The sequence below is a fragment of the Patagioenas fasciata genome, chromosome 9 (assembly GCF_037038585.1).
Source record: "Patagioenas fasciata isolate bPatFas1 chromosome 9, bPatFas1.hap1, whole genome shotgun sequence".
NCBI lineage: Eukaryota > Metazoa > Chordata > Aves > Columbiformes > Columbidae > Patagioenas > Patagioenas fasciata.
Window position 1 is genome coordinate 18,127,106 of NC_092528.1, and position 26,624 is coordinate 18,153,729.

General features: G+C 43.6%; 3 protein-coding genes across 3 annotated transcripts; 1 reads left to right on the forward strand and 2 right to left on the reverse strand.

The window, feature by feature from the left end:
• The first annotated feature begins 53 nt into the window (after nucleotides 1–53).
• On the forward strand, nucleotides 54–882 carry NCBP2AS2 (NCBP2 antisense 2 (head to head)). The gene has a single exon (XM_065844411.2). The coding sequence runs from the start codon at nucleotides 110–112 to the stop codon at nucleotides 389–391; it is 282 nt and encodes a 93-aa protein (XP_065700483.1). The 5' UTR covers nucleotides 54–109; the 3' UTR covers nucleotides 392–882.
• Nucleotides 883–1,002: 120 nt separating this feature from the next.
• PIGZ (phosphatidylinositol glycan anchor biosynthesis class Z) lies at nucleotides 1,003–6,831 on the reverse strand. The gene is made up of 2 exons (XM_065844407.2): nucleotides 5,636–6,831; nucleotides 1,003–5,002 (listed from the first exon to the last, which is right to left on the reverse strand). The coding sequence occupies exons 1-2, from the start codon at nucleotides 5,919–5,921 to the stop codon at nucleotides 3,450–3,452; spliced, it is 1,839 nt and encodes a 612-aa protein (XP_065700479.2). The 5' UTR covers nucleotides 5,922–6,831; the 3' UTR covers nucleotides 1,003–3,449.
• Nucleotides 6,832–6,936: 105 nt separating this feature from the next.
• Nucleotides 6,937–25,025, reverse strand: MELTF (melanotransferrin). The gene is made up of 15 exons (XM_065844406.2): nucleotides 24,778–25,025; nucleotides 22,018–22,172; nucleotides 18,284–18,383; nucleotides 17,380–17,562; nucleotides 16,899–17,055; nucleotides 15,960–16,027; nucleotides 15,018–15,205; nucleotides 14,655–14,835; nucleotides 13,597–13,748; nucleotides 13,075–13,171; nucleotides 12,033–12,227; nucleotides 10,319–10,475; nucleotides 8,724–8,791; nucleotides 8,436–8,623; nucleotides 6,937–8,325 (listed from the first exon to the last, which is right to left on the reverse strand). The coding sequence occupies exons 1-15, from the start codon at nucleotides 24,821–24,823 to the stop codon at nucleotides 8,047–8,049; spliced, it is 2,214 nt and encodes a 737-aa protein (XP_065700478.1). The 5' UTR covers nucleotides 24,824–25,025; the 3' UTR covers nucleotides 6,937–8,046.
• Nucleotides 25,026–26,624: the final 1,599 nt, after the last annotated feature.

Consider the following 26,624-nt stretch of genomic DNA (forward strand, 5'->3'; position numbering starts at 1 on the left):
TGGCGAGGCGGAACCCGGACCTCGCGAGAGCGGGCGGGGCGCAGTAACGGCTCTCGCGCGAGCGGGCGAGACTCGGTAACGGCTCTCGCGCGAGCGGGGCGGGCGCAGGATGGTGCTGCGGCGCGTGCTGCTGGCTCTCCTCAGCAACCCGCGGCTCATAGAGAAGCTCTCGGAGTCGCGGCCCATCCGCGCCGCCGCCCGCCTCACCGCCGCCGCCATCACCCGCGGGCAGCTCGGCGCCCGCCAGGCGAGGAGGGACCTGGGCCCCCGCCTGCTCCGCCTGCGCGACACCTTCCTCGGGGAGCTCAAGGACGGCGCCCGGGCGCGAGGTTGGCCATGGCCTCCCGGGCGGGGCCCTGGCCGGGGCGGTCGACCCGGAGCGGGGCCCTGACCGCCGCTCCGAGCGGGAGGCAGCAGCGGAGCCGCAGCCGATGCAGGACCCGCCAGGCAGGAGACGGAAAACACCGAGCTCAGGAGGACGAGAGCGTTACGGCCGGCGGGGAACGGGCTTCGGGGCCTTGGTGACGGGCGCCTGGTGACCGCCGGGCCCCATCAGCCTCCCCTGAACCGGGCCCGGTGCACGGGCGGGCAGCGCCAGCCACGGACGAGCCCAGCGTTACCCCGGCCTGCGTGGCGCCGATCGCGAGCTGCGGACTTTTCGATAGCACATAGCAATGAGCGGTTCCTGAGTTCAAGCATGAGAACGGAAGCATGCTGCTTATTGTATGATGGATTTTCATTTCAAAGTCAGTTTACACTTTCCACAGTACTCGGTAACAGACAGAAGACAGACTCACATTAAACATCATCCAGAATACTATCAAGATTGTCACTTTAAGTGCTTGATAAGGAACTTGAAATAAAACTCAGTTTCTCATTGGAGTTCCTTTCACAATGTCATCCATACAACAATAACATTCTACATTTGATACAACTTTGGTACAAAATGAGCTGTAAATGTCGATGGCGATGGATAGGATAATCACCCATTTTACAGGTAGGTAAAAGAGATTGAGTAGCTGTCCTAAAAGCACACCTCAAGTCTATGGTAGCAGGAAAGGTTCAGGGCTAAAAAATAACCCATGGAAAAGGGTGCATCTATGATATATAATGCACTGGGCTGGTTGACTTAAATTGCAGTATCAAACAACATAAAGGAAACTTAAGTAGTTAATGTTCCTTCATAGCATCTTTCACTATTTAATCCAGCTGATCAGCTGCTTAGTTACCTGGGGAGGGTGATTTCTGTTCTTTGTATCACCCCAGATAAAAAGAACCTTGTAAATTATCAGATACAGTTTCTAACATTGCTGGTAAAAAAGAACTTCCCACCACCAAAGACTTAGGTGCACATAGATGGAAAAACTGGATCTATGGTGTAAAGGATGAAAGTCCAGATGGCAAGCCAATCACAGTATATTTTCAGTCTGAGTTAGTATTCATAGTTCAGGTTCTCTGCCTGGCTCTATCACAGGTTACCTGTGCAACAGTAGAGAAGGCATCATACCACGGGAATGGCGCTCCATTGCATCCCTGAAGAGTTTCAATATCTACCCCAGTGAGATTGCCAAAGATCCTAAGTTTTACGAAAATAACCTTTGAAACTGAAGCTGTTTAAGAAAGCTCTAAACAGTAAGCAGGATGTGGAGTACCAGCTGTGGCACACAGCTCTCTTCCCAGTATAAGACAGCAAAAAGGAAATTAACTTGGAAAATATGTCTGGTGTCATGGCACTTTCGTGACTACTTCCACTACTTCATGAGCACCAGTACAAACATACAGGCATCCCTTCTCCCCTGGCCTCCACCCCCACAAGACATGCACCTTTCATTTACAGGCTTGTCAATAATGAAGGATGAAGGATGACAGATGAACATGTAGGGGAGACAACACAGAATGTTTTACAAAAGAACAAGAGCTATGTTCCTTAAAAATGTAGATCATACATATAATTTGGAAGATACAGGCAAATCCTTCACAGAGGGATTTTTCCTAGCTTCCCTTTAGAGCCTGGCATCAACCTTTATTCTTGTCTCTGTTAAAAAAAATGGCTCATAAGACTTTGTGTAAAGCTATATGGATTAAGAACTTAAAAAAACATTACTGCCTTTGTGAGCAGAAAGAATTCAAGTGTTGGACTTATAGAGAGGCTTGACCTACAACGCATATGCCAAATTAGTACCTCCCTCTATGTCAGGATGTTTTGGACCCAGAAGTTCAGGCAGGCAAAAATGAACATTGTTACTTCTGCTATACTATTAAGCATATACATTATTCTGAGCTGAAGCTCAGGGTTATTTGTATCCTGCTTTAAAATCACACTTCCCTTCAAGAGAGAGAGAGGATGTGATTTGTCATTCTCACTAAGCTGATTTAATGTGGAGCTGTTACTAAAAGGGAAGGGAGGCACAGGGGATGTGGCTCCTCCCCTGGATTCTCACATGCTCCACTGCAGCAGAACTGCAGCAGAACTGGTGTATCTCTAACCCTGCAGTAAGCCAGCTCAGGATCCGTCCGGTGAAAGGCATACAAAGGATCAAATCCCTGTGAGTTACCTGTTTTCTGCCTGCGCAGCTCTGTGAATAGCTCAGTGCAGGGCCTGCCGGTGCTAGAGCCTTTGCAGAGTGATCAGAGCTGTGAGATGTGCAGCAGGAACGTGCAGGGGATGGGCTGCATGGACTGCACAGCTGAATGGCAGATGGGCTTCATCAAAAGCAGCATTCTCAGGCTGCTGTATGTAATACATACGTAGCATGTCCACAAGAACAGAACTGTGGCAAGAAACGCTACACAGGCAAAGCTTGGATTTTAGGATTTAGCACAAGTACTTAGGCTGAAGTAACTTCCATGTTCTAAATCAGCTTTTGTCAGATCAATGCTGGGGATTTTTCAAGACAGAACTACCCAAAACAGTATTACAGTGCCGGTGCCTATATTGTGCCTGCAGCCTGGTCTCATGACTGAGGGGAGGCTCTGAATTTTTAAAAGCTTAAAAATAAAATCTTAGTGAGCCTGATCAGCTTTTGTCTAGTCCTGTAGCCTGTCTCCAGAAGCTGAGTTAATGCCCATTACCAGTAAAAACCACACAATCCACAAACCCTCTGTCAGATGTTATAAGAACTTTCAAAAATAAATCTCACATGGAAAAAGCTAAACTTGAATCACAGTTTTTGGTAGGCTCTGATTTCATCCTCTGTTATCAGGAAAATTACACAAGTTCATATGAAAGACCACAGGGGATGAATAATTTTAAGCAGTTTCTGCCCAGAACTGGCTTTACTGGTGAGTGTAAGAGCATGAAGAAAGGGCATAAAGAGACTCAAGGGAGCTCCCAGTACCACTGCTTGTGCTGAAAATGGGTCTGTGAAGAGGAAGGTCTCGTGGCACCTTTGAACAGTGCCCAAGTGAAGTGAAAAACTAAAACATTTTTCTCCTAAAATCTAAAGGCTCTACTTATCTTTATCTACCTGAAGGATGTATAATCCCAACTGACTTCTCCAGTTTGCACTGAATAGGAAGGGTATTTGTGGGGGGTCTTCCATTGATAAGTGTGGAAATATCAAAGTCTCATTTTTGAATGAGACACCACATTTTGTAATTGTGGCTTTGACTGTACCAGGGATTATAACAAATATATGACAGTCATTGCAGGTAAAATTGTTTGCTCGCTGCCCTACTGTTTGGCAGAGGATTTTTTCTTCAGACCCTGCCATATCAATGACTTCTATATGCATGTCTCTCTTCTGGATATTAAGCAGAGACCTAGGAGGCATGTAGGTGTGAGCAAAGAGTAGAGTATAGTGTCTTGGATGGCTTGAGGACTCCGGAGAATGTACGAGTTGCTCCAGGTGAAACAAAGATGGTATCAGTCCTCCCTGGTGTAAGCACCCAAACAGCAAAGCCCCAAGAACATTGAAAATAATAATGATGTGTTTCCACTTCATAGTGCTGTTCTGTGATGTGCTGAACAGGACTAATGGCAAGATGAGAGGAATGAGAAACCGAGGTTCTTGGTGACTAAATAGGGAGAGAAATGCCAAAGGAACAAAATAGAACAGCAGTAACGTTGGATTGCCTTCAGAATGCACCAATAGCCCAGATGACCCCCAGTAATGTGATCTGACCCTTATTAATTGATGGATGTATTTCTTTAACATTTTAAAACCAGCACGGATAGCCAGAACATGTAAGATCCCAAAGAGCATTATTCCGTTGACTGTAAAATGCGTAACTCGTGGGTGACTTCCATGCAGTGCAAGATTATGCGGATTAAGATTATAGCTGAGAAAATTTAAAGGGGTTACTATCACTTTCTCATGTAATCGAGCTACTACATCAAATAGGCTGCTCTTTTTAATACCGTAGAGATCGTCTAAGCCCATGGAGGTAAAATAGAAGGTGTCAGCTGTTACAAAAACAATAGCAGTAAAACATGCACATAGGACAAGCTTCAAAAAGTGGTTTATGACAGTTTTAATGCTCTTTTGAGAGCCAACAACTAAACCTGCCCAATAAAGCAGGGGCATTAGAGCAAATGCCAAAAAGGTTGGCCTGTTGAAAAACCCAGCAGTTGTTATTATGCCTATGAGAGGGCTGCTTGTTGGCTCTGCTGAGCTGCCATCAGACCTTGTTGAGGAAACCAGTACCATCAGAAGAGCAAAAAGAAGTCCTTCAAGTGCATTGGTAAATGTTCTTGTATAAAACACCAGAGTGACATACGACCCAGCAAGAAGTACCAGCGCTTTCCACGGATCCGCATCCCAGAAAGGAGCTAATCGATAAACACTATAGTCGAGTATGAAAGAAAAGATTGTAAAGAGAAGGCGAGGTGATACAAGAAGTGTGTAGCTGTTGATGCAACTTGAACATATGTCCAGCTGCTGCAAAGACTTGATCACCCAGTAGGTAACTCCAGATGTCATTAATGGGAAAACAACTGTCCTGCAAGGAGAGCTGGAAAGGAACTCCCAAGGATAATAGACCTGTAGGTTTAAAATGTCTCCTATAAAAGAAGAAAAAACAAAAACCATACATACATAATATATTTTATTCAGTAATTCAGCATTAGGGATATAACATGAGAGGTATAATGATGCAGAGCAGTCCCTAAACTCCTGAGACTACTGTCAAAGTTGACGTTTTTAGGAGTATGCCATTAATCTTTACAAAGCTTCAAGAAGAAAAAAAAAAAAAGTCTGTTACGGTGACGGGGTTCCAGGCACCACTTGCCGGGGACAGCAGAGACACAGTCCACAGCTGCAGCTCCACACTCCCTCTGCTCGCAAGAATCGCTTTGTAGCAGGGAACAAACATACAGCGGGTTGCTCAGTTCAAGTTTCTACGCAAGTATCTGCGTGCAATGTGCAGCACAGGAGGAAGGCTGCACCTCAGAGCAACGGTCTATGATCAATACGTGCCTAAATGTTGTGTGCAGCGCTTATATTCCCGCCGAACCCGCGCTGCAGGGCTGCAGGGCAAGTGCTCCCCTCGGGGTCTCTCCACTCCGGGAGACTGGAGCGGCCGGGCCCGTCCCTCTCCCGCCCCGCAGGGAGCATTCCCGCCGCTGAGCGCATGTGGGCACCGCGGGGCTGGCCCGCCCCAGTGCCGCCCCTCGCGGCAGCGCCCCCCGCCTTACCTGCCATCACCTCGGGCGACTGGAAGAACTCGTCGGGGTGTAGGTAGCCAGCCTGCGGCAGCAGGCACCAGCCCGCCCGCAGCGCGGCCAGCAGCGCCCACAGCCCCGGGGCCCGCATGCCGGCACCGGCCCCGCCGCGGCAGCAGCTCCCGCCGCCGCCCCGCCAGGGGGCACTCTCCCGCCGGCCGGGGCGCCGCAGCGGGAGGCCGGCGCGCACGCGCAGCACCCCCTGCCCCGCGGAGCTGCGTTCAACAGCAACGTTAAACGCACCGTAAGTTGTAATCATTTAATGGTTGATAAAAACGTGAGTGGCGTAGAGATCAGGAAATCGGCAGTCACAGCCTTCGGGTGACGGTTTGCCAAGACGAGATGTAGAACACTGCGTGTTTTGTGAAGACGATGAACACCTCGCGCCTTGAAGGCACAGTGTCGGTTGTAGGCAGACCAGCTCAGTCTGCCTTCATCCTCTACAGATACATAGGTTTGCTCATGGCGAGAGGCATACTGGGCTTGTAATAGCAATACTGCAGGAAAAATGTCAGTGCTGCCCCCTCTGTGCAAATCTGAGAATTTTTTTTTTTTTTAACTGCTTTTCTGTAGCATTTTATTCACAAAGGTAATGTGCTGTAAGGGGAAAATGAAGTTTTTATGCAATTCCTGCCTACAAACAGCACTGCAAGAAAACGAGGGGGATGTGAGCTCCTTCAGGGGCCCTTCAAAGGAATGGAGCAATGTCTGATAATGGTAGGCTAACACCACCACTAACAGCCTCACAAAGCCAAAGATAGCTTGGAGATATAGCTATATATCCTATTTAAAAAGCCACTCTGCAAGTTAGAAAGGATCCAAATGTAACAGAAATGCACACACCAAACCCATGGAGTATATATCTAATACAACAACTATGTATGACAGATAAAACCTAACAGTGTATTCAAAGACATAACAGAAAACCATGGCCAAAATGCTTCAACTAAATGGCCGGAAGTGTCATGGGTCCCCATATGAGAGGAGCAGAGCTCAGACCCAACAACTTCAGTCCTATGTAATTGTGGTTTTGGATGCTACTGCAGTGCATCACTACTTACTACTGGAGAGACAGCTCTAAAATCTAAAATGAAAGGGCAGGAGGCCATATTTTCTCTCTTTCCCTCTTAAACCCAGGTAACCTTTGAGCAAATAAAATGGGTGAGAAAAGCTGGGAAAGTGGGATGAGTGAGCATTAATTTCACAGGAAAGTGAGAAACTATGTAGTTTAGCTATCAGGCCACAGTATGGATAAATCATAATTACTTCATGTGTTCATTTGTTAGTTTTCATTTATTTACATTATTATTAGCTGGTTTTGCCAGTTTGGTTTTTTTTATTATGTTGAACATCTCTTTATCCCAAGATCATGAGGTGGTAGGTATAGTCAGGAGGATGCTGCCAGCCAGCAGCACAGCAATATTTGTTGTTATTGCAGCTATGGATAGAAATAAAAATGGAATGCTACAAGCCAGTAGATATAGAAACAGTTAATCAGAAGTGAACTACTTTGTTTCACTAATAGCAAATACAAGTTTCATGCACATGCACTAGGGTAACCCCATGTGGAAGGACAACACCCACAAGTTTCTTGGTGGAGACTGCATCAAATTAAGTATCACAGGGCAGATGACATCTCAGGCAGTGAGAGCACTGGTTGTGGAAAGTCAACAAGCACAGTGGATCCACACATTTGGCTTCATTCTTTCCTCTGCCAACAAGCAGTCCTTTCAAGTCTTTCTGGTCTCTTTTTCATCCAGTGACTATGAAGATTCCCCCTTTCTTCTACTGGAATGTGGAGGACCTTACCCATGGCAGAAACTGTATTCTGGACTGCCGGTCATCTGTCCACAGCCTGTCTGTCCTCTGTGCACTTACCTCTACTGGCAGCAGAGCTCAGGAGAAATTGTTACCCCAGCAAGGGTAGGATGGGATAAGCAGGGATGTAGGAGTCCAAATGTAACCAGCCAGGACGCCAGAGAGGATTCACTAGACAAGATCTTTGATAATGCCTTCCAAAATGCAGAAATTCTTCCACAGGTCAGAAACCCAGTATCCAGCAAACAGCACCTGGCATCCTCCAGCTCAGGGTGGTTCAACATCAGCAACAATGGCAAAGATGCTCTCCAGTTCTGGACTGATCTTGTAAACCATGCTGACACTGTATTGCTGGCTTCTGCCCCAAATTCCACCCCATCCACATGGACAGGAGCAGCTTCCAGCCCCACCACAGTCCCCTGATGGGCAGGTGCTGTTAGCACTTGCCCTGCAAAGAGGCAGGAAGAGGCATTCAGAGGTTAACACAGCAGGTTATCAAAACAGCAGCTTATCTGAAGAAAAGGTGGTAGGGCAGAGGTGGCCTGGAAGTTGCCATTTGGGCCATACTAGTCCAAGCCTTGTATCTGACATAAAATAAAAAGGGGAATGACAGTCGTCATGAATAGGTATTGTCTTATCTTATTACTTGCCCCAGAGCACTGTGGTGTTTGCATCCCTTCAAGGGACTCAATATATTCACTCCCCAGCCATTCTGCATATGTCCTCTTCTCTTCTACTGGCACAATTGCAACAGCAGAATCCTTAAAAATCAAATCTTTTCCCTGAAAGGCTGAAGAATCAAACATTTTGAATCCATTTCCATTGCTGCTGTTTCCGAAGTAGACCTGAAAAGAATGCAAAATTTTCAGTATTTTGCAAGGTAAGTGCCACATTCCTCTTGTACAACATGGAAGACAATAGGAACTCCCTCATGAAATAAAAATATTATTAATACCTGGGCTCTGTCCAGTAGTCCATATAGAGCAAAAACGCTGGTATCTGGGTGAACCATAATGGCCTGAGCTGGCACTTGAGCAAGGTGACACTCAGCATACTGGGTGACTTCAGCACGGGCACCATTTGGACACAGTAACTGGAAGTCACTGGACTTCAAGTTTTGGGCCCAACTATCAGTATTCTTACCTGAAAAAAGAAGCAGGTCATTGTCATTCATTGAATGCTTCAGACCCAAAAGGTTCTAGAAAAATAACTAAATTAAATAGTGAGGTGCAAAACTAAGTACCATCTGTGTTCTCAAACACTGTTGAGTGCTTCACAAAGGCCACATCTCCAGAGTTCTCTGCCAGGCACCTTTAGGAAATTGAGATAAAAATTCAATTCAAAATATCTTTATGTGAATCCCATTTTTTTTCTAGTAAACGATAGGTTTAGAATTTGATTTTTTCTTACATACATTCCTCCAAACAAATGCACTGGACCCTAAAGTAATAAGCAAAAACAGAGAAATGAAGCATCTTGAAAGAAGAGAAAAACAGCATCTTTGCAAAGTATTGAAAATATACTGAATTAAGAATTTTAAGAGTGGAATACAGCAGAAAATTTTTATGAAAAACATTGTGAGAAATTACAGGAAAGTCCAATATTAGATGAGCAAAGAAACAGAAGATATATTATGTGATACTCAATGCAGTATTCCCCATCTGCTAACAGTCACTTTCACTCCTTTTTAAATCATATACGAAATGCATGTCATTAAGACCTTTTAAATACCTAAAACTATGCACATCACTCAATAAATTAAACATCATCTCTATTAATAAAAGTAGTGATCTCTATATAAAGTTTGGGCTGTATGTGCACTATTATCAAATGCTCAATCTTGGAATATGAACTAGGCTCATACAGCCTGTAACAGCATTTGTTCCTTCTTAGGTTACTAGTAGCTCTGTTCATCTGTAAAGTACAGCAGGAGAGCTGGACTTTCTCTGTAAGGCATGTACCACAGCAGAGCAGCTGCACACAACTAAATAGATTTGCAGAAAGTAGTTAAGTCCAGCACTTCAATATTTACCAGGCAGCTGCCATTGAAGTCTCCTGCCCTGAAGGAAAGAGAGCTTTCACTGCCAGGTCTGTTACATGCACCATTGCCTTCAAAGGTGAAGGTCAGGAAAAGGAAATGCTACTTCCATATCCAAGAGTTTCATAGTCTTTGGGTATGGTTCCACATGTACGATGTCCACTGTTACACAAAGCATTTATTCCATTTGATGCTATTTTGCCCCGTACGTTTAGCAAGTCTTGTTTTGAAGAGAGTTTGATATTTGAACATTGACCATAGTTGTTTCTGCTGTTCAGAAATCTCCCTTCACATACAGCCACCACGGAGCAAGGACAGAGAAGATGCTCTTCTGATCCCCCCTCGCTAGCCTGCCACATTCAGCATGGACTTACTGCAGCTAGATTCTGGGTACTATGTGACTGCTTCCCTGCTAATGCTCTTTATGGATGTCCCAACCATTCAGAGCAGCAGACTGTCCATCACACCAGATTAAAGCAAGGCCGGAGACAGATGACAATCCACTTGGTCCTCACCGAGTGGGTGCCTATTGCTCTGCAGAGACATGGATGTGGCTGTTGGCCATCTGGTTGGCTGCGGGCCAGGAAGCTGGCAAAAGGCTTGGACATGGTCTACTGTAATGCCTTGTGATGTACCTGGATTGCTGAAGACATCTGTGGACACATGTGCTGCTTCATTTAAGGCACATGCCATCTAACTGTAACAGCAATAACCACTTCTTGCTGACTGTAATGGAAAATATTTCCTCCTTGCATTTTGACAAGCTGACAGGCTAAATGACAACCATACTTATTAATTACCTGAAGGCTCCACTGTAGCTGTAATAACGTTCTTGGCTACTTGCACTGCATTTATTGTTTCCCCTATCATCTCCAATACAGAGCTGACAGAGTTTGGATGGGTAATTGTCCTGCTTAGCTGAAGGCACACAGCTGGCAGAGAAAAACTCACTCACAGCTGGGGAAAGAAAGACAAACCAATATAATGAGTGAGAAGCATGAGCTCTTCACAAGAAAGGTAGTTGTACTGTCATGAAGTTAGAACCAATGCAGCTTTCAGTAAAACACTAGAAACATTAATTACAGCTTTCTTCCTAGAATTCACAAACTACAGCTTTTAAAATATTTTCAAAGCACCATTTAGCTGATTAAGTAATGAAACCAAAGAGCTTCCTGCGAGACAGGAAATAGGCAAGCAAAATTCAAATCTGGAGTCCTGTGGTCATAGATCCTTTGCTCCATTACTAATACAGTTTGAAAATAAATGCAATAAAATTCAGGACTGGGATACCTTTACTGCAATGACATCCCAGAGCTGGAAGTACCACCTAGAGGGGATACATCTGTATAGATAATGTGAGTTTCTGTGGCTATCCTAGTATTGATATCTGACTTGGGCCAATATCCTCGAGCACGAGCTGAGCCAGATAGGTGTGAAAGCAGGATTTTCAAGAATGTATGATAAGCCTGAAGTTGATTAAATACAAAAAGCAATGAACTCAAATGAATTTCAGAAAACTGGAATAAACTTTTGCAGTTTGATACACTGGAGGCCAGGGCTACCATTGAGATGGATCTGGGCAGGCTGGAGAAAGAGCCTGGCAGGAACCTTCAAGTTCAATAAAAGTTAGTTTCTTTAGGATGGGGTAAGACCATGAAAGGCTGGGGGCTGGCAGGCAGAAAAACAGCCCTGTGAATAAAGGACCTAGGGATGCTAGTGGACAAGCTGACCAAGAGTCAGCAGCATGCTTTTGTGCCAATGAAGGCTAATGGCACACTGAGTCATGTTGGTGGAACAGTCAGGGGAAGTGATTATTCTCCTCTGACATCTGTGCCAAGTTTTGAGCTTCCAGTGTTAGAAAGATGTTAACATCCTAGGGCAAATATGGTGGAAGGAATGTGGGATGCTCAGAGGGCTAGAGCACATGACATAACAGGCTGAGAGCTGGGTTTGGTCAGCCTGGAGATAAGACAACTAACACTGTATTGCTGTCTTCCTTCAATTGGTAGGTTTTTCAAGAAGATAAGAGTCAGATCCTTCTCAGAGATGCAGAGCAAAAGAATGAGAAGCAACAGACCAAAGTTACAAAAATTCTGATTAGATTCAAGAAAAAATTCTTTATACCAAGGATGATCAAAAACTGGGACAGAGGTCGAGAGAGGTTGTATGTAATCTCCATCCTAGGTGTTACTCAAAACCTGCCTGGACATGGCCTTCAGCAGTCTGATCTAACTACTTTGGAGCAGTTGATTGGACTAGATGACCTCCCAAGGTCCCTTCCAACCTAAATTAGCCAATGATTTTGTGATAAAGGAAAGGAATATGTTCGTGTTAGACGTAACATCCTCAGTATGACACCTCCATTAGCCTACTCTAGTGGCAAACTTCAAAACACAACAGCCCTTCACAAATAGATAAGCTTAATATAGAGCTATGAAATATCAAAATCACTTCCTTAATGAAAGTTTATTAGACTGTTACTGTATTTTTTTATTTGTAGTACTGTTGTCTTACCTTGAGGAATATTACAGTCTCTGGTCTTAATAATGCCCCTCTTAATGAGCATACCAATGGGGATAGTCCATCCAGCAGTTCTCCCCAACCCTGTGTGGCAGGACTTCTTCCCTTTCAGGTCACTGATGGTGAATGCATTGGACAGATTTCGTTTCACTAACACCACAGCATAGTATGCATTGTTGTTGTCATCAGCTTGCAGAGAAAAACCAAAACACATTACAGCTTCCCTTAAGCATCCCCACTGCTTAACGATCATCTACAGATCCATTACACTTATCTAGTGCCAACTTCAATTGCACCAACACTCAGCTAGTCAGAAAATATGAAGGTACACATAATTACTCTTCACTTCTACTACTTCACAATGTTGCATTCAGTTACAGCCTGTACACTGGTACTGATACACACTCGAACTGAATCATCTAGAGATAAACAAAGTGCTCTTGTTAACACCACCTCTTATAAATACATCCCTCTGAAAAACAACATTTGAGTCATTAGTGACTTGGCAAAACTTTTTTTTAATGTGAAAACCTCAAACCTGTATTAAAATTTCCATGAGCTTTGCAGCATATTGAAATTCTGACTTAGTGACGGAATGTCCACAAGCCCTCTTTTCATTGGTGACTTTGAAGCAGCCACATTGACAGGAAGAAGTTGTTTCTAACTAGAATCCACGGTATAATTTCTGTGGTTTTGCTTCTGCTAAAAATATTTTGATTTTGTGAATACTAAATTTTTCCATTTCTTTTTTTTTTTTTTTCAGAATTAAAAAGATAATTAAAGAGGTACAAGACTTAAAACTGCCGAAGACTCAACATGGTCCTGCAGCAGGACAGATAAAAGTTGCCACAAACTCACTGTAGGAACCCATTCCATATTTATTTCATCCTCTATCCATGATGTGAGGATAATAATTCTCACTTCCTTTGAAAACAGCTTTCCCAGCAGAGCTAAGGAACAGAGGCTGTACTTTTAGAGTTGTTTTCAAGCAACCTGGAAAAATAAGGTCTATATTTGTGTTTCCTGACCTTCTTACCAGAGTAACTTTCTCCAGCAGCTGGTACAAGTCCATAAGTCTTCCCGGCTGTGTAAATATCAGCTCCACCCAGAACTACAGCATCACTTTCCTTTTTCTAAAAAATAAAATCAAATTTAGGATTTCTGTGAAAAAAAAAAAAAAAAAAACAGCGGATACCTTCCCTGCTACAATGATAACCGCTCTAGTATCACACCTGTTGCCTCTCAAAAGGCAAGCCTGGCAGCAAAAGAGCAATACACTGCTAAAGAAAACCCCCAAGACGTGCAAAAAGCATCATCAGTGACATGGCAGCAGCAGATCTCACACATACAGGTTTGAGCTAGATGGGCAACAATGCCCATGTCACAACTGAATATCATCAGCGTTCAGGCCCATCCATACCATGTAAGCTACAGATCACCTGCTTGAAATCCAGTATTCCTACTGGTCACCTAAATGCGTATCTTTCTAACCCTACCTACCCAGCAGAGAGCAGCTTGTGTTAATTTGGTTTATTGCACAAGGCTTGTAGCAGCCTACCTGGATCAGCTCCATGCACTCTTCCTTTGTCTTGGCTGAAATACACTGAATTTCTGGTTTCAAACTCTCTTTCTTAAAGGCAATTGCCATTTCACCACATTTCCAAATCTCCTCAGTGGATACAACACACCAGTTCAGGCTTTCTGGCAATGCTGCACAAAATTGGAAAGCAAATACCACAGTTCACTTCTTTGTAACAGACAAGGAGAGATACACATTGCCCACTGTCACATATGTACCATACATGTTATTAAAAATATTTACTCCTGGTCTTTCTGTCCATCTCTCCAGCTCAGACTTATTCCTGATTAGAAACCACAGAACTCTCCAGATTAGTGGTACGTCCACACTGCAAACCCATCCATAGCAAACAAGAACTCCTAACAACTGCTGACCATTAAGCACAGCTGTAATTGTTAGCTAAGTGTAGCAAAAAACACCCTGAACACAGGTTTCCTCATACCTGACAGTCACTGAGCAACCCCCAGAAGTGACAAGTCTGGGAGGTGGGGGCTTTGCCACAGCACATCTGGGAGGCTCAGTTGCCACAATTATTAAGCTTCTTAAGGCAGGAATTCTTACAACCCGCGTTTCTGATTTGCCAGAATGCACAGCAAGTAATTTCTATATTCTTCCAATAGTATAAAAGACCGTAACACTTCAATGAAGAGCAATTTAGGGTTTCTTCAACTTCTAGAGGAAATTTTCTGCTAGAAATGCATTCATCCATTCTTTATAGACTATCTAAGGATTTAAACAGCAACACATAACTATTTCCCCTTGTTAGCAAGTAAGAAATGGAATATCAGGTAGCAGTAGCAGTTTACCAGAAAGGGTAGAAAATGCCTGCATTTTATAACACAAAGTGGGCCAACTTGCACAGGAAAATATTCTGCAATGTGATACTGTTTCTAGGTCAAAAAGTGACCTTTGCTCAAAGATTAGACTGGCATCTTGCCATAATCCTCCATGAGTCAAAAGAAAATAAAGCAGAATAAAGATGGTCTCTGTTACCAGCTATCTTTGTGGTTATGAATAGGAATCTAAAGATGACTTACTGTTGGGGTCACAGCTCAGAGCTTGTATAGCATGAAGATACTCATCACCCAGCCATGTCTGGTAATCCTGAGCTGTGATTGCAACGAGCTCTGTGGTGGAGTCTCTGAACAGGAGATTCTGGGCATCATAGGCTGCAGAGTCAAACATCTGAAATCTGGTGCCTACCCCATTAAATCTTTGCTGTAATGTTAAATAAAGAAAAAAAAAACACCCTGTCACACCCTCTACCTGGCATGTGTGACATTTCATACCCCTTTGAACCCCACAGAGCTGAAGATTCCAGATATCTGTCTTCAATTCAGCTAGATAGGTGAGAGAACCCCTCTAAAATGCAACGCACTGATGAAAAAATGGTGTCCTACTTGTCCCTGGTTCAAGAGCTGGAAGACAGCTGTCCCATCTGTGTCAGGCCGCACAACCACGGCACGAGCTGGGACTCGGGCCAGGTGGCAGGTTCTCCACTCTGTCACATCAGCTGTATTGCCATTACGGCACAGGAGCTGGAAGTCCTGGGAGCGAAGCTGCTGAGCCCATGAAGAAAGACTTCTTCCTGAAAACAGACAGAACATGCTTGTGGAACACACATAAGGTGGGGCTGATGCCTCTGGCTCCATGTCTGCTCTGAGCATTACACACACATGTGGAGTAGAACACACATCTCCTGAGCATCTTTGAACTAGCCCTGACTGCACGATATATCCCACACATCTATGTGACCCTTTAGTTGTGTATCTTTGATAAGACAATAAACAGTTTAAGACTTGTGAGGCTGCACTGAATTGTAGCAGGGTCTGCAGCAATATCGAGAGCATCCCTAATTCTAGGGTCACATGCAACTTCTTTATCTATTATTTCTTCTTGTAAATGATGATCACACAAGCCCATGATATTAAAGTACTGGTATGCTCAAGGTAGATTTCACAAAGTGCCAGATAGGGCTGGCCACATCTTGTTAACTTTCTGCTAGCCTCTGCCGAAATCCCGAGGTAGGCAGGAGCAATGTAACAGCTCAGATCTGTATAAAACTAACACTTTAGTGCTGTTGAAGCTCTTTCCAGAAGAAGCTTAACATTCCACCTCTAACGTTTACTGAAACTATCAAGCATTTAAAAATAATAATAAAAAAAAGGATCACATGGACTCCTGTATCTCCTGGTACATACATCTGTGGGTTTTCACTATTAGAGCATTTTTTGCTGATTCCTCAATTCAAAATAAATCAAACATTTGACATTGTAGTGTCATTACAGACACCATACTTCAGACCTTGCAGCCACTATTCAACAAGATTCTGGGTTACTCACCATCTGTGTTTTCAGGCACTGTGCTGTGCTTCACAAAAGCGACTTCTCCAGCACCTTCAGCCAAACACCTAATAAAAATAAATCCAGCCACCAAGACGTGTTACAAAGCACAGCTCCCGTGCACTGGACACTGCTGGCTGACAGCCAGAGGGCTGCACGCCACGTTCCATCAGCCACCGACACTGACCTATTTCCTTGTGCTGAGAGTTTTGCTCAAGGCAGAAACTAGTGGCTGTTAGAGCATGAAGTAAACTATCACTGTCATTTTGTGAACATGGACAACATGTTCAGTGCTGCCTAGGACAAACACCATGACCTTCTCTGTTCAGAAGAGTTCTCTGTCTAAGGCAGTCACACAATTCTTTGGGGGATACACAGGGAGGATCAAGTGTTCCACACAAGCAAATTCTTCCCTTTCTTGGTTAATGCTATTACTCAGGGACTGGGAGCTGCAAAACAGCACACAGACATGAAGAAGGAAAATAAAGAAAGATTAGTGTGCAAAAATGGAGGGCAGACCAAGTCCACAACTCAGGGCAACTGAGGTGGGATGACTGAAATAGCTGAGTAGGGCAGCAGTTCGGCTCTCAGCCTCCAAGGGTCACCAGGTTTTACTGGGAAAGATACAGCCTGCTGAAACACTCAGACCTGTGTAAGCAGCCGCTGGACAAAGCAAAGAGCAATGGGATTTCCCTGCCCAGTATAAGTGCTAAATATCCATTTGGTTTTAATACTCAGGTATCAATACCTGAAATAGTGGGTTTCTAATTACTTTTGTTCAGTCTCTAGGTTTCAAACATGGTTGTCCTAACACAATAGCAGATTTTCTAACAAGATCAACTGGAAGTTCTCTGTCTTCAATGTCCTGTCAGTGAGGCCTGGACACAATGGCTAAGGATAGAGCATAGCAACAAACATCGACATGTCCATGATTCTTACCTGAAAGCCCCACTGTAGTCATAGTATTGCTCTTGGGAATTCCGTTCACATTTGTTCTGCCCAACTGAATCCCCTTTGCAGAGCTGACAGAGGGATTTGGGATAATTTACGCCATTTGCTCCAGGAACACAGCTTGCATTGAAATACTCACTTACAGCTAAATGTGAAATCAGAATGAGAAATTTTTAGCAAAGAATAAAACAAGATCCTACAATCTCATTTTAACACATCCACATAGTACCTCTCTGAAAACATTTAGAAGGGATAAGTAATTTTGTTTTCAAAAGATGGTTCCCAAGTTTAAAAAAAAATAATCCCTGCAGTCTTCATCAGAACTACATTAGGTCTATTCTATCTTACAAAGAGCAACAAAGCCAAGGAACGCAGCAGCTAGAACCATACATTTCTGTCCATGATCAGGGCCCCAAGCCCATAAGGAAAGGTGTTGCTGAAGAACAGACCTTTGCCTTGTAACTCTTACCTTTTGGGAGGTCACATCCCATTGCTGCCAGGCGGCCGCTGTCAATCAGATAACCCACTGGCACATTCCAGCCTGCAGTTCTGTTGATGCCTGTGTGACATGAAGTGACACCCTTCAAGCTGTTGATGGTGATACTGGAGTTCTTCCTCACCACAGCCACAGCATAGTAGGAAGTTCCAATCTCTGCAGAGTGGGGAGAAGCATTGAATTGATACAATATAATTGTAAGAAAACAAAAAAAAATCCCCTGTTGTCCACTAACTTGATCTTAACTTTGAAATGGCATAGCAAGCTGATGTCACTGAAGCATCACAGCTGATTTAATTTCTGTTTTACAGTTTGATATAATTCATAGGATCTGAAGTGACCATAAGGTCATTTAATCTGACTTTATTTGAATTAAGAACCACTAAATTTCATTCACTTGTCTCCAATTTGAGCTCATACCCTGGCTAATGAAGAGAGCCAGCCTCTGGATCATGAGGCCCATTTGGTTTTGAGCAACTGCAGTGCAGTCCCTTCACCACGGTCACAAGGGTAACAGTGGGGGGGAACTGCTGCAGGTGATCCAAGCCCCTGCAGACTGAGCCCAACAGGCACTTCTGAGGTTGCCTTTATCAGATCACACTGAGACCCAGCTGCAAACCCAATCCAGCTCCATCTCACCATGGAGTGGTGGGACAGCCCTGCCTGGAGACTGCTGCCAGAGGTGTTCCTTCCCTTGGGGCTCCTGAAGTTTCTCCCTCACATTCTGTTATGGGCAGAAACATCCAACAGGGAGCCTGACCATTACCTATTGTTTAGAGTCTTCAAGAGCAGGACCCCAAAATAAAATGGAAACAGTAAAAAACCATAAGAAAAAGCTCCTATTAAATAATCTAAAAATTATTTAGTCAGAATATACCTTGATCGTACACTTCCCCAACCACAGGTTTCAGACCATGCTCCTTTCCAGCCTGGTAAATCAAATGACCATCCAGTGTCACTGCATCTGCCAAATCATCCTGTGCAGACACAAGGGCAGAATACATTTTGAAGCTTAATTATCAGTATTTCTCAACAGCCAGAGGCAGAGCACCCATGAATTTGAGAGAAAAGGCCCCCTTAATCTGCATTTGTGAGTTTTCTCCAAAAAGTTCTTTTAAGGGTGCTCACATATCTGAATAAGAATTATCAAGAGAGATTTTAGAACTTGAAAACCAGCTTCCTCCAAAAATAATGCAAGAAACAAGCTCTGGACCATGATGGCCTCACTAGTCTTCATAGTCCAAAGAATCTTAGAAATGAATCCTGTAGCTCTGTGATTAACCTTAAGGACCATAAATTTGGAGGTTCATTCATCTCTACAGCTAGTGCCCCAAAGCTTAAAGTAAATATATTTCTGAGGTCATACACAGATAGTTTGAACTAATGTCTTCAGGGGCTGCAAAATCTGAATGTCAAAGTATACTCAAAAGCAACCTTCAAGCACGCTGGCTTGTACCTCAGCAGACAAAGAGCCACACATTCTGGGAGAGGGGAGCAGATGGCAGTGCTTTTCAGAGAAAGAGGAGAGCATCGAACAAGACCGTCTGAAGTGGGGGAATACAAATCTGAGGCATCTGCTGCTGGGAAGGTGTCCAACAATACTGCATCTTTTCAGCTGACTATAGCACCAGGCTGGCTGGAGTCCTGCTCCAGATGCAGGATTGCTCTGGATAGCACAGGCCTTGACAGGCAGCAAGGACGAGAAAACAGCTGTATGCACCTCTGGGCAGCTGAGCCTGGCTCTCACCATGTCTGAACCCAGTGGAAGCCAGGAGAGGGCATCTCACATAGACAAGATACTGCTGAGAAAATAACCAGCAGCTTGACATTTAGCATTTCTAAGCTGATTCCAAGTATCCTACCAGTTTGCTTAACCTCTGCTTCAGCACTGGAGTGGGTAATTTAATTTACTCATCCTTTGGCAGTTTGAGTATTGGTTAGGACTATGCTGCCTAGCACACTGAAGCCATTTCCCACAGGCTGAGCCACATAAAAAGCTTGAAAAATTTTAAAGGGATTATCTGAGAGCACAGGTAATACATTGATGTTGATACCTCAATCAGATTTGAAGTTCCCTTGTAATTTGAAATACTTAATTTGCTCAAGGGAGAAAAAAATATTGCATTTATTAATTGGCTGAAACACCAGATGTCTTGAGAGTTGCTTCTCATGAATGAGAGCTGAACAAAGCTCCAAGGGAACCTACAGAGGAGCTGGTGTTGGGAGATACTAGTATCTTGAAGGACAGGATCTTCCTGGAATAATCAAATTTGATATTCCTCTGGTAAGAGTGAGAACACAGGAGAACAGTTTAGGAAGCAAAACTGTCCTGTTGTTTAGAAGGGACACCTGACAGCGAGATGAAGAAGAGGTGGCGGGAGTTAGAAGGATCTTACCGTCAGGGACAACAAAATGAGCCTCTACAATTAGTGGTGAACAGGAAACACAGCAGATAAAATTGGAAGGGCTGGCACAGAGGACGAGGACTGTGTTTCCATGTGCGACAGTACTTTTCTGATTGGCAAGCTGAGTCTTTAAGCTCTGTTTAGCAGAAGACCCTCCTATCAATAGCTTGTGTTTAAGTAACAGAACAAGACAGAAAAAACATCTATTGTATTTAACATGAAGTAGTTTATAGGCTACAGACCTCTCCTTTAAACGCATACAGTCACTGCTGTGGTGGCATAACAGCAACAGTGTGGGTATTTTATTTTTATTGTAGTAAGCATTTGCTGATACATTAGCAAAGACACGGGATTATTCCACATAAAATTTTTTGATAAAAAATGTGTGACCGTAATACTCCGTTAATTATTTCCAGAGGAACTTCATTTCTGTGTGTCACAACATTCGACAACTACCTAGAGAAGTCTTTAAAGACCTGCTGAAGAATAGCTCTGATCACATTAAACATTGTCAGATTCCCTAGTTTAATATTTAGACATTTCTCAATTTTTAAACACCTTCAAAGTAAAAGGTTTTTTACTTTATCTGTGTGCTAACAGATTCACAGGCCTAAGTCCAAGCCATGTAGTGTTATAAAACAGTGGATCTGTGCCTCTTCAGCTGTTGTGTCCCCCTCCCTTTTTGGCCTCAAAGAACAGAGTTCAGTGAAGATGCAGACTCAGGGGTTCCATACAGCCTCACACAGAGAAGGCCAGCTTAAACATTTAGTAGATTATTAGCACAAGAAAAATGAGGTCTCATGGACAAAGTCTCATCTAAAGCCTTATAGTGAAGATGCATTTTATCAGAAAGCTACTTAATGCTACCTGCCTGCAGGTTTCAGCATTCAGACAATCTATTTCTATAGCAATCCAAGGTTTCAGATGCATGCCTGCTGCTTGCCATGGCTTACAAACGGAATTCTGTGTGCACTGTATTTCAGAAGTAGACACTCATCAGTCTTTTTAATAACCTGTTTTGCAGAGTCTAACAGATCTCCCTCTGTGGAATGCAGTAATCAGCCAAGTTGTTTGAGGAAAGATCCACGTATGTATCAACATCTACTCCTAATGCTCTTCCATACAGTCTCGATTCCATTGCTGAAGAATGCTATTTATCAAGAGGTAATATAGTAGTTTTAGTAGTCAAGACAAGCCCTCTGCTTCTATTAATCAAAAATTACAAGATTCTCATTTCTGAAATTTGCTCCTTTTTTTCTGGCCACACAACCACATGCCTCCTCTCCCTTCAAAGCACTCTGCCTGGCCTCATGTCCTGGTTCTGAAACCCTGGTCCTTTACAGGCTGTGTTTGCTCCACAAAACCCCAAGTTTTGGGCATGTCAGCACAGGATGCACCAAGAGTATTATTTGTTAACGTATCCAGCCATCCTCCCCTTCCCCCACACTCCACCAGTGAAGACAACCACAGTTACCTCCTTCCACATTTCCTCCAAAATCCACTTGCTGCCTCCAACCCCCTCCTAACAAGGGAATTCTTTTCCATAAACCACTTTGCAAGGCCACAGTTTTACAGTCTTTAAAACCTTCCCCAGAGCTGTGCTCCTTTCAGAAGCTGAGCCTGCTCTGATCAGCTGAATTAATCCAGCCGGGTGTGCGTGCCCTTTGCTCAGCCTACGTACTGCTTTGTATCTCTCTTCTACCCTGGTACTGGGAGATTTGGCTTTACGCTCATTTCATCTGTGCATACAGCAGTTGCCATGGTGGGACTCTGAAATGCGAGTTTGATCCAGAGTTTATCAAAATACAATCTACTTATAGGCTCAGCAGCACAGCTTTAACTACTGTCTGCATCTTACAGCTCCATCCCCCTTAAATATCTGCTAAATAAATCCAACAATTCCCAAATTAAAGATTAGCATTTGGGAGGGAATATTTAAGACCTTTGCTGTGTTCCTAATGACAAGCCACACGTGACTAGCCAAACAGAGGACACAGGGCCATTCTGACATTCAAGTTCGCATGTATACCTTTATGTCTTTTTTAAAAAAATACATGCTTTGATTTTTCAAAGACACAATTGCCAGGAAGCATGTGGTCAGCTGCCTGGATCAGACACTCATCACACAGCTGTGTGCATCACCACTGGATTGTTATTAGGTACATGGGAAATGAAATCAATGACACTGCTGTCACTCACAACTCACCTTGATCATCTGGGTACAGTTAGCAGCTGACCCTCCCTGTGTACACTCCAGAGCGGGAAGGATGCCAGCCCCACCAAAGGCCTTACTCATGTCATTACATTTGGAAAGTTCTTGCTCAGAGACAGTGCACCACCGGACACGTTCCAGGCTGAGAGCTGCAAACACAGCATCAAGAGAAAACATTAGACAACAAATCAGTGCCTTTGTAATAGAGAAGATTCCTGAAAAACCAACCTTTTGTTCTGTTCCTCATCCCAAAGCAGAAAGAAGGCAGGACTCTTTCAATATTGAGTCTTCAGAAATGGTTCCCACTTTCGTTCAGATTAACACAAATACTGAAATTTTCTGGACTGGCAACGAGAGAGGCTCAAACTCAGATACTGCAACCTGATGGCATTTATTTCTGACATAATAAGAAATATGGGTACCATAGGACAGACTATTCTTAAAACCTTTTCTCAAGACAAAAGTGTTTAAAATTATTATTTAAAATGATATGCTACAAAACCGAAAGTATTTAAAATGATATGCTACAAAACCAAAGAGTCTGTCCAAAGCCGAGTCTGTCCAAAGCCAAGTCTGTCTCAAGCATTGCTAAGTTAGTACCTGGAGCCTTGCCTCAGCCTTTTTTGGTCTGAACATAAAAGCCATCCTAGGTGCTCAGGAGCCTTGCCACTATGCTTATTATGAAAACTAGAAAAGTAAACTTGTCCCTTCAAAACACTTTTTCATAACAGGCTGTTTCCACAGTCACGAAAAGGGGAGGGTGGTTCCATGAATGAAAAGACTCAAGTTTGAGCAGTAGAGGTTGCATTAATCAGTGAAGAAAGGTGTCTTTCAGGGGGCCCAAACACCAGCCTTTCCAAGTGCCAAAGCTACAAACACTTCGTTGCTTTTGTAAGGATATGTCATCATGGGCAGACAGTGCAGCTGTACATAAAATGTGCGTGCAAGCATGGTTTCTGCTGATAAAAAGGCAGAGATGATTTTCATAAGCAGGGAGCAACACATTCCACTGCTTTTCTACAATTTTGACTTTTGAGTCTGCTGCAACTTGCATGTGGTTTTCTAAAAACTTGAATGGGCCGTCTACTTCCCCATCACTGTCAAGCAGCAGAGATACCACATCTAACTCTGAAAGTTAAAATAACTCCATTAGTGCTCAATAGTAGCTATGCACATTTTCTGACTTAGTGGTTGTGGACTAAACAAGGCCATTGATGCCAGAAACCTCGTTCTGGACCCAACACTGAAGGAGAGCTTGGCTGGCTGTTCCACTGCAGCTCTGAGCCAGTTCCACTGCTGTCACCAGACATTAAGTCAGACTTGGAAAGCTCACAGAAAGTTTTCGTGGCAGCATGTGTTAGGAGAGGGAGAAACAACTCCCCACCGTGGAGCTGCAGAATTCTGAGAATCAAGATGGTTAAAAGAAAGATGCAACATGGGCATGGTAAAAAGGCAGCTCTTGAAAACTAAACATCTACCCTGATCCAGCTCGGTCAGGTTTTCACTATTAGTTTATTGGGCAGGAGGAAGAACCTAGGTTTTTATTGATAAAGGGGGAGGGGGGAGGAACAAGGGGGAGTGCGTGTCTGTGTGTGTTTGGTTTGTTTTTCTCCTAAAACCAATCAATTGGAAATGAAATTGGGGTCTGAGCACCTCAGTATGTATGGCTAAGAGTCATTCTTCAGTCTCAGCACCCTGGTTTTAGATACAAACACACCAAAGATGATGCGTTAGTTGTATGAAGAAATCGTTAGGCACACACACCTGAAACAAAGCTCACGTGGCTCCATATTTCAGCCAAACCAGTGAAACAGCATGAATCTGTGGCTTTTTTTCCTCACTCATCTAAAAGAGGTAAATAATTTGTCCCTTTCCAAATTGCTGAACTTTGTTGTTAAAAGAAAGCCAGATTCTAGGCTATGTCTTGTTTACTTCCTTACAAGCTAATCAAACTGAAGTGGGCACAGACAAGGTCTGTAGTTATCTTCCTACTGCAAAACAAGAACATCTTAAAACAGCAGGTCTGAACCCAAATTTATTCTCGATTTTGGCCCTCCTGTAAGCTATACATGAAGCATGAAATGGCAAGAGCTGGCGGCTTCCATCTGAAATATGCTTAAGGTCCTAAACACACATAACTTTACCATTGACAAACATCCAATTAACTCCTTTGCTGAAAGAAAAAGGGTTACATTGTTTAATATATTATCAAATGGCTATTAATACATCTATTAACACGCCATCAAGGGCTTTCAACAGAAACAATGTAAAAAAAAACAAAACAAAACCCCAACGAACAGGATCATTTATTTTTGAAGAATTGCCGAGTGCTTCAGAATCAGCATCCGCACCTCTGGTGAAATCAAAAGCATTCACCGTTAGAACTTGGGAGTGACAGGAGGAAGCCAACATGTCACATGGAGCACGGTAAGTGGAATGGGGCTACGATCTCTACTTTTACAAAGTAAGTGTCATAGAACTGTTCACACATGTGAGAAACAGACACCACTGAATCAAAAGAAGTAGATGCAGGGCTGAGGAAATACGACATTTGACATCACTGAGTCAAGACACGTACATGGTGTTCAACACAGCTCTTTCTACCCCTGTTTTTTCTGTTCTTTCTTGCTATACATTTTCCTGGCCATATGAGGTTAGTTCTGAAATAGTTCTGGTTTCCCTGTGCTCTCTCACATCACACAGAAGTCAACCCAAGACACCATGCCACAGCAAAAGGTTTTTGAGGGCACTTACCAGCATGAAAGAAGAGAAGATAGAAGACATTTCTGGAGATCTTCATAGTGAAAATTTTGGGATTTGTGCTTTTCCCAGCCTCCAGAACCCCCAACAATCAAGGCTTCTGCAAGTGTGCTCTTCCCAGCCTGCTCTTCAGTGAAAATCAGCAACATTCAATTGCAGGTGCACTTTGTTCAATTTATCTTGCTTACCTTGGCACACGTCACCTCATAATGACCACAGAGGGAAAAAAAAAAAGCCTACCTCTCTCTTCACACCGCCTCTACACTTGCAAAATAATTCAGACTAGGAAATTGCAAAATGCCTGAGGCACCACTGAGGTTGTTTCTGCTTTAGCACCACCTCTAGACTTAGAAAAACAGCTACATACCAACTCACAGGGGCAAGGCAGGGCTGTGTAAGGGAACCCTCATTTTGAATTCTACATACTCTCTACTGGGGCTCATGAAGCAAAAGTACATTCAAGCAAAGCACTTTACCTGACAGAGCTGATGGTCATTTTTTTTTTTTGTCACATTCTCAGCATTCTCATGAATGTCATCAAGCCAGAACAAGAAACCAAGGCTTTTACAGCAGTGCAGCTAGTACACTCCACAGGTGGTACAGCATGTACTAAGTGCACATCTCCTGACATGTAATAGCAAGTGCTATGAAATAGCTGAAGTAGTTTGATATTTTTTAAGGTTTTTAGAGAAGGCCCAGGAAGGCTGCTTTCTCCCAGGATGACTAAAAATGCTGTTGTGACTTTTAGAATAGCTTTCACAGAGCAACACTCATTTTTAAGCATTTCTCATTAGTCTGCATCTGCCTGTAATACTTTTTTTTTTTGATAGAAGCCATTTAGTGCTGCTTTGCTTTGCTGACTGCCAGTTCTCACCCAGCTACCAGAACAAGAACCACCATGAATCCCCAGGCACACATCTTTACCATCTTGCACGCATCAACACAACTGAGTGCATCCTCCAGACAGGCTGAGGGCGACCTCGCTGCTCTCTGCACCTTCCTGAGGAGGGGACGTGCAAAGGGGGTGCTGAGCTCTGCTCTCCGAGATCCAGTGACAGGATGTGTGGGAATGGCTCAATGCTCCACCAAGGAAGGTTTAGACTGGACACTAGGAAGCATTTCTTTACCGAGTGGTCCAACACTAGAACAGGCTTCCTAGAGAAGTGGTCAGTGCCCCAAGCCTGTCAAGTATTTAAGAGACATTTGGACAATGCCCTTAACAATGTGCTTCAACTTTTGGTCAGCCAGATGAAAATTACAGGCCCCTTCCAACTGGACCATTCTATTCCATTCCATTCCATTCCATTCCATTCCATTCCATTCCATTCCATTCTCTAGTAATGTTGCATGGATGCTTTCAGGAATTAGTTACTTAGCTACTTGATGCCTTTTGGCCAGGCTGCCAGCTGTAAATCAACTAGCACCCATAAGACAACAGCTGAGTTTAAGTCAGTTAATTGCTATTTCAAGTTTAGAACTTCAAGAAAATAGAGCATGGCTCCTCCAGTCCTCCTCCTTTAACAAAACCTTATGGCTGAATTCTGATTCTGGCTGCCTAGAACATCTGGAATTAGTCATCCCTTTGTTGTCTGAAGTGCTAAAGGATGACCTGGCACCACTGGAGTCCTTCCAAATTTCTGGCAGGATCCATAAGCTGGAACCCTCCTGGGCCCTTCCCACTGGCCAGATTAACGTCTCAAGCCCCCCTACAGCCAGGCTTAGATATATACAGATGACAAGACTGAAGCACAGTCCTAGCACCAGTTGCTTAGGACTGCAAGGGTAAGATTAATAGGAAATTAATTTGGTACCAGGCCTCTCCTGTTGTTCTTCTGATCCTC

Coding starts and splice junctions, on each gene's coding strand:
- NCBP2AS2 (XM_065844411.2), top strand. CDS start 110: ATGGTGCTGCGGCGCGTGCTGCTGGCTCTCCTCAGCAACCCGCGGCTC.
- PIGZ (XM_065844407.2), bottom strand. CDS start 5,921: ATGATTACAACTTACGGTGCGTTTAACGTTGCTGTTGAACGCAGCTCC. Junction 5,003..5,635: donor GTCGCCCGAGGTGATGGCAG/GTAAGGCGGGGG, acceptor CTTCTTTTATAG/GAGACATTTTAAACCTACAG.
- MELTF (XM_065844406.2), bottom strand. CDS start 24,823: ATGAAGATCTCCAGAAATGTCTTCTATCTTCTCTTCTTTCATGCTG. Junction 16,028..16,898: donor GACTACAGTGGGGCTTTCAG/GTAAGAATCATG, acceptor TATTTTTATTAG/GTGTTTGGCTGAAGGTGCTG. Junction 14,836..15,017: donor AGCTCTTGAACCAGGGACAA/GTAGGACACCAT, acceptor TTAACATTACAG/CAAAGATTTAATGGGGTAGG.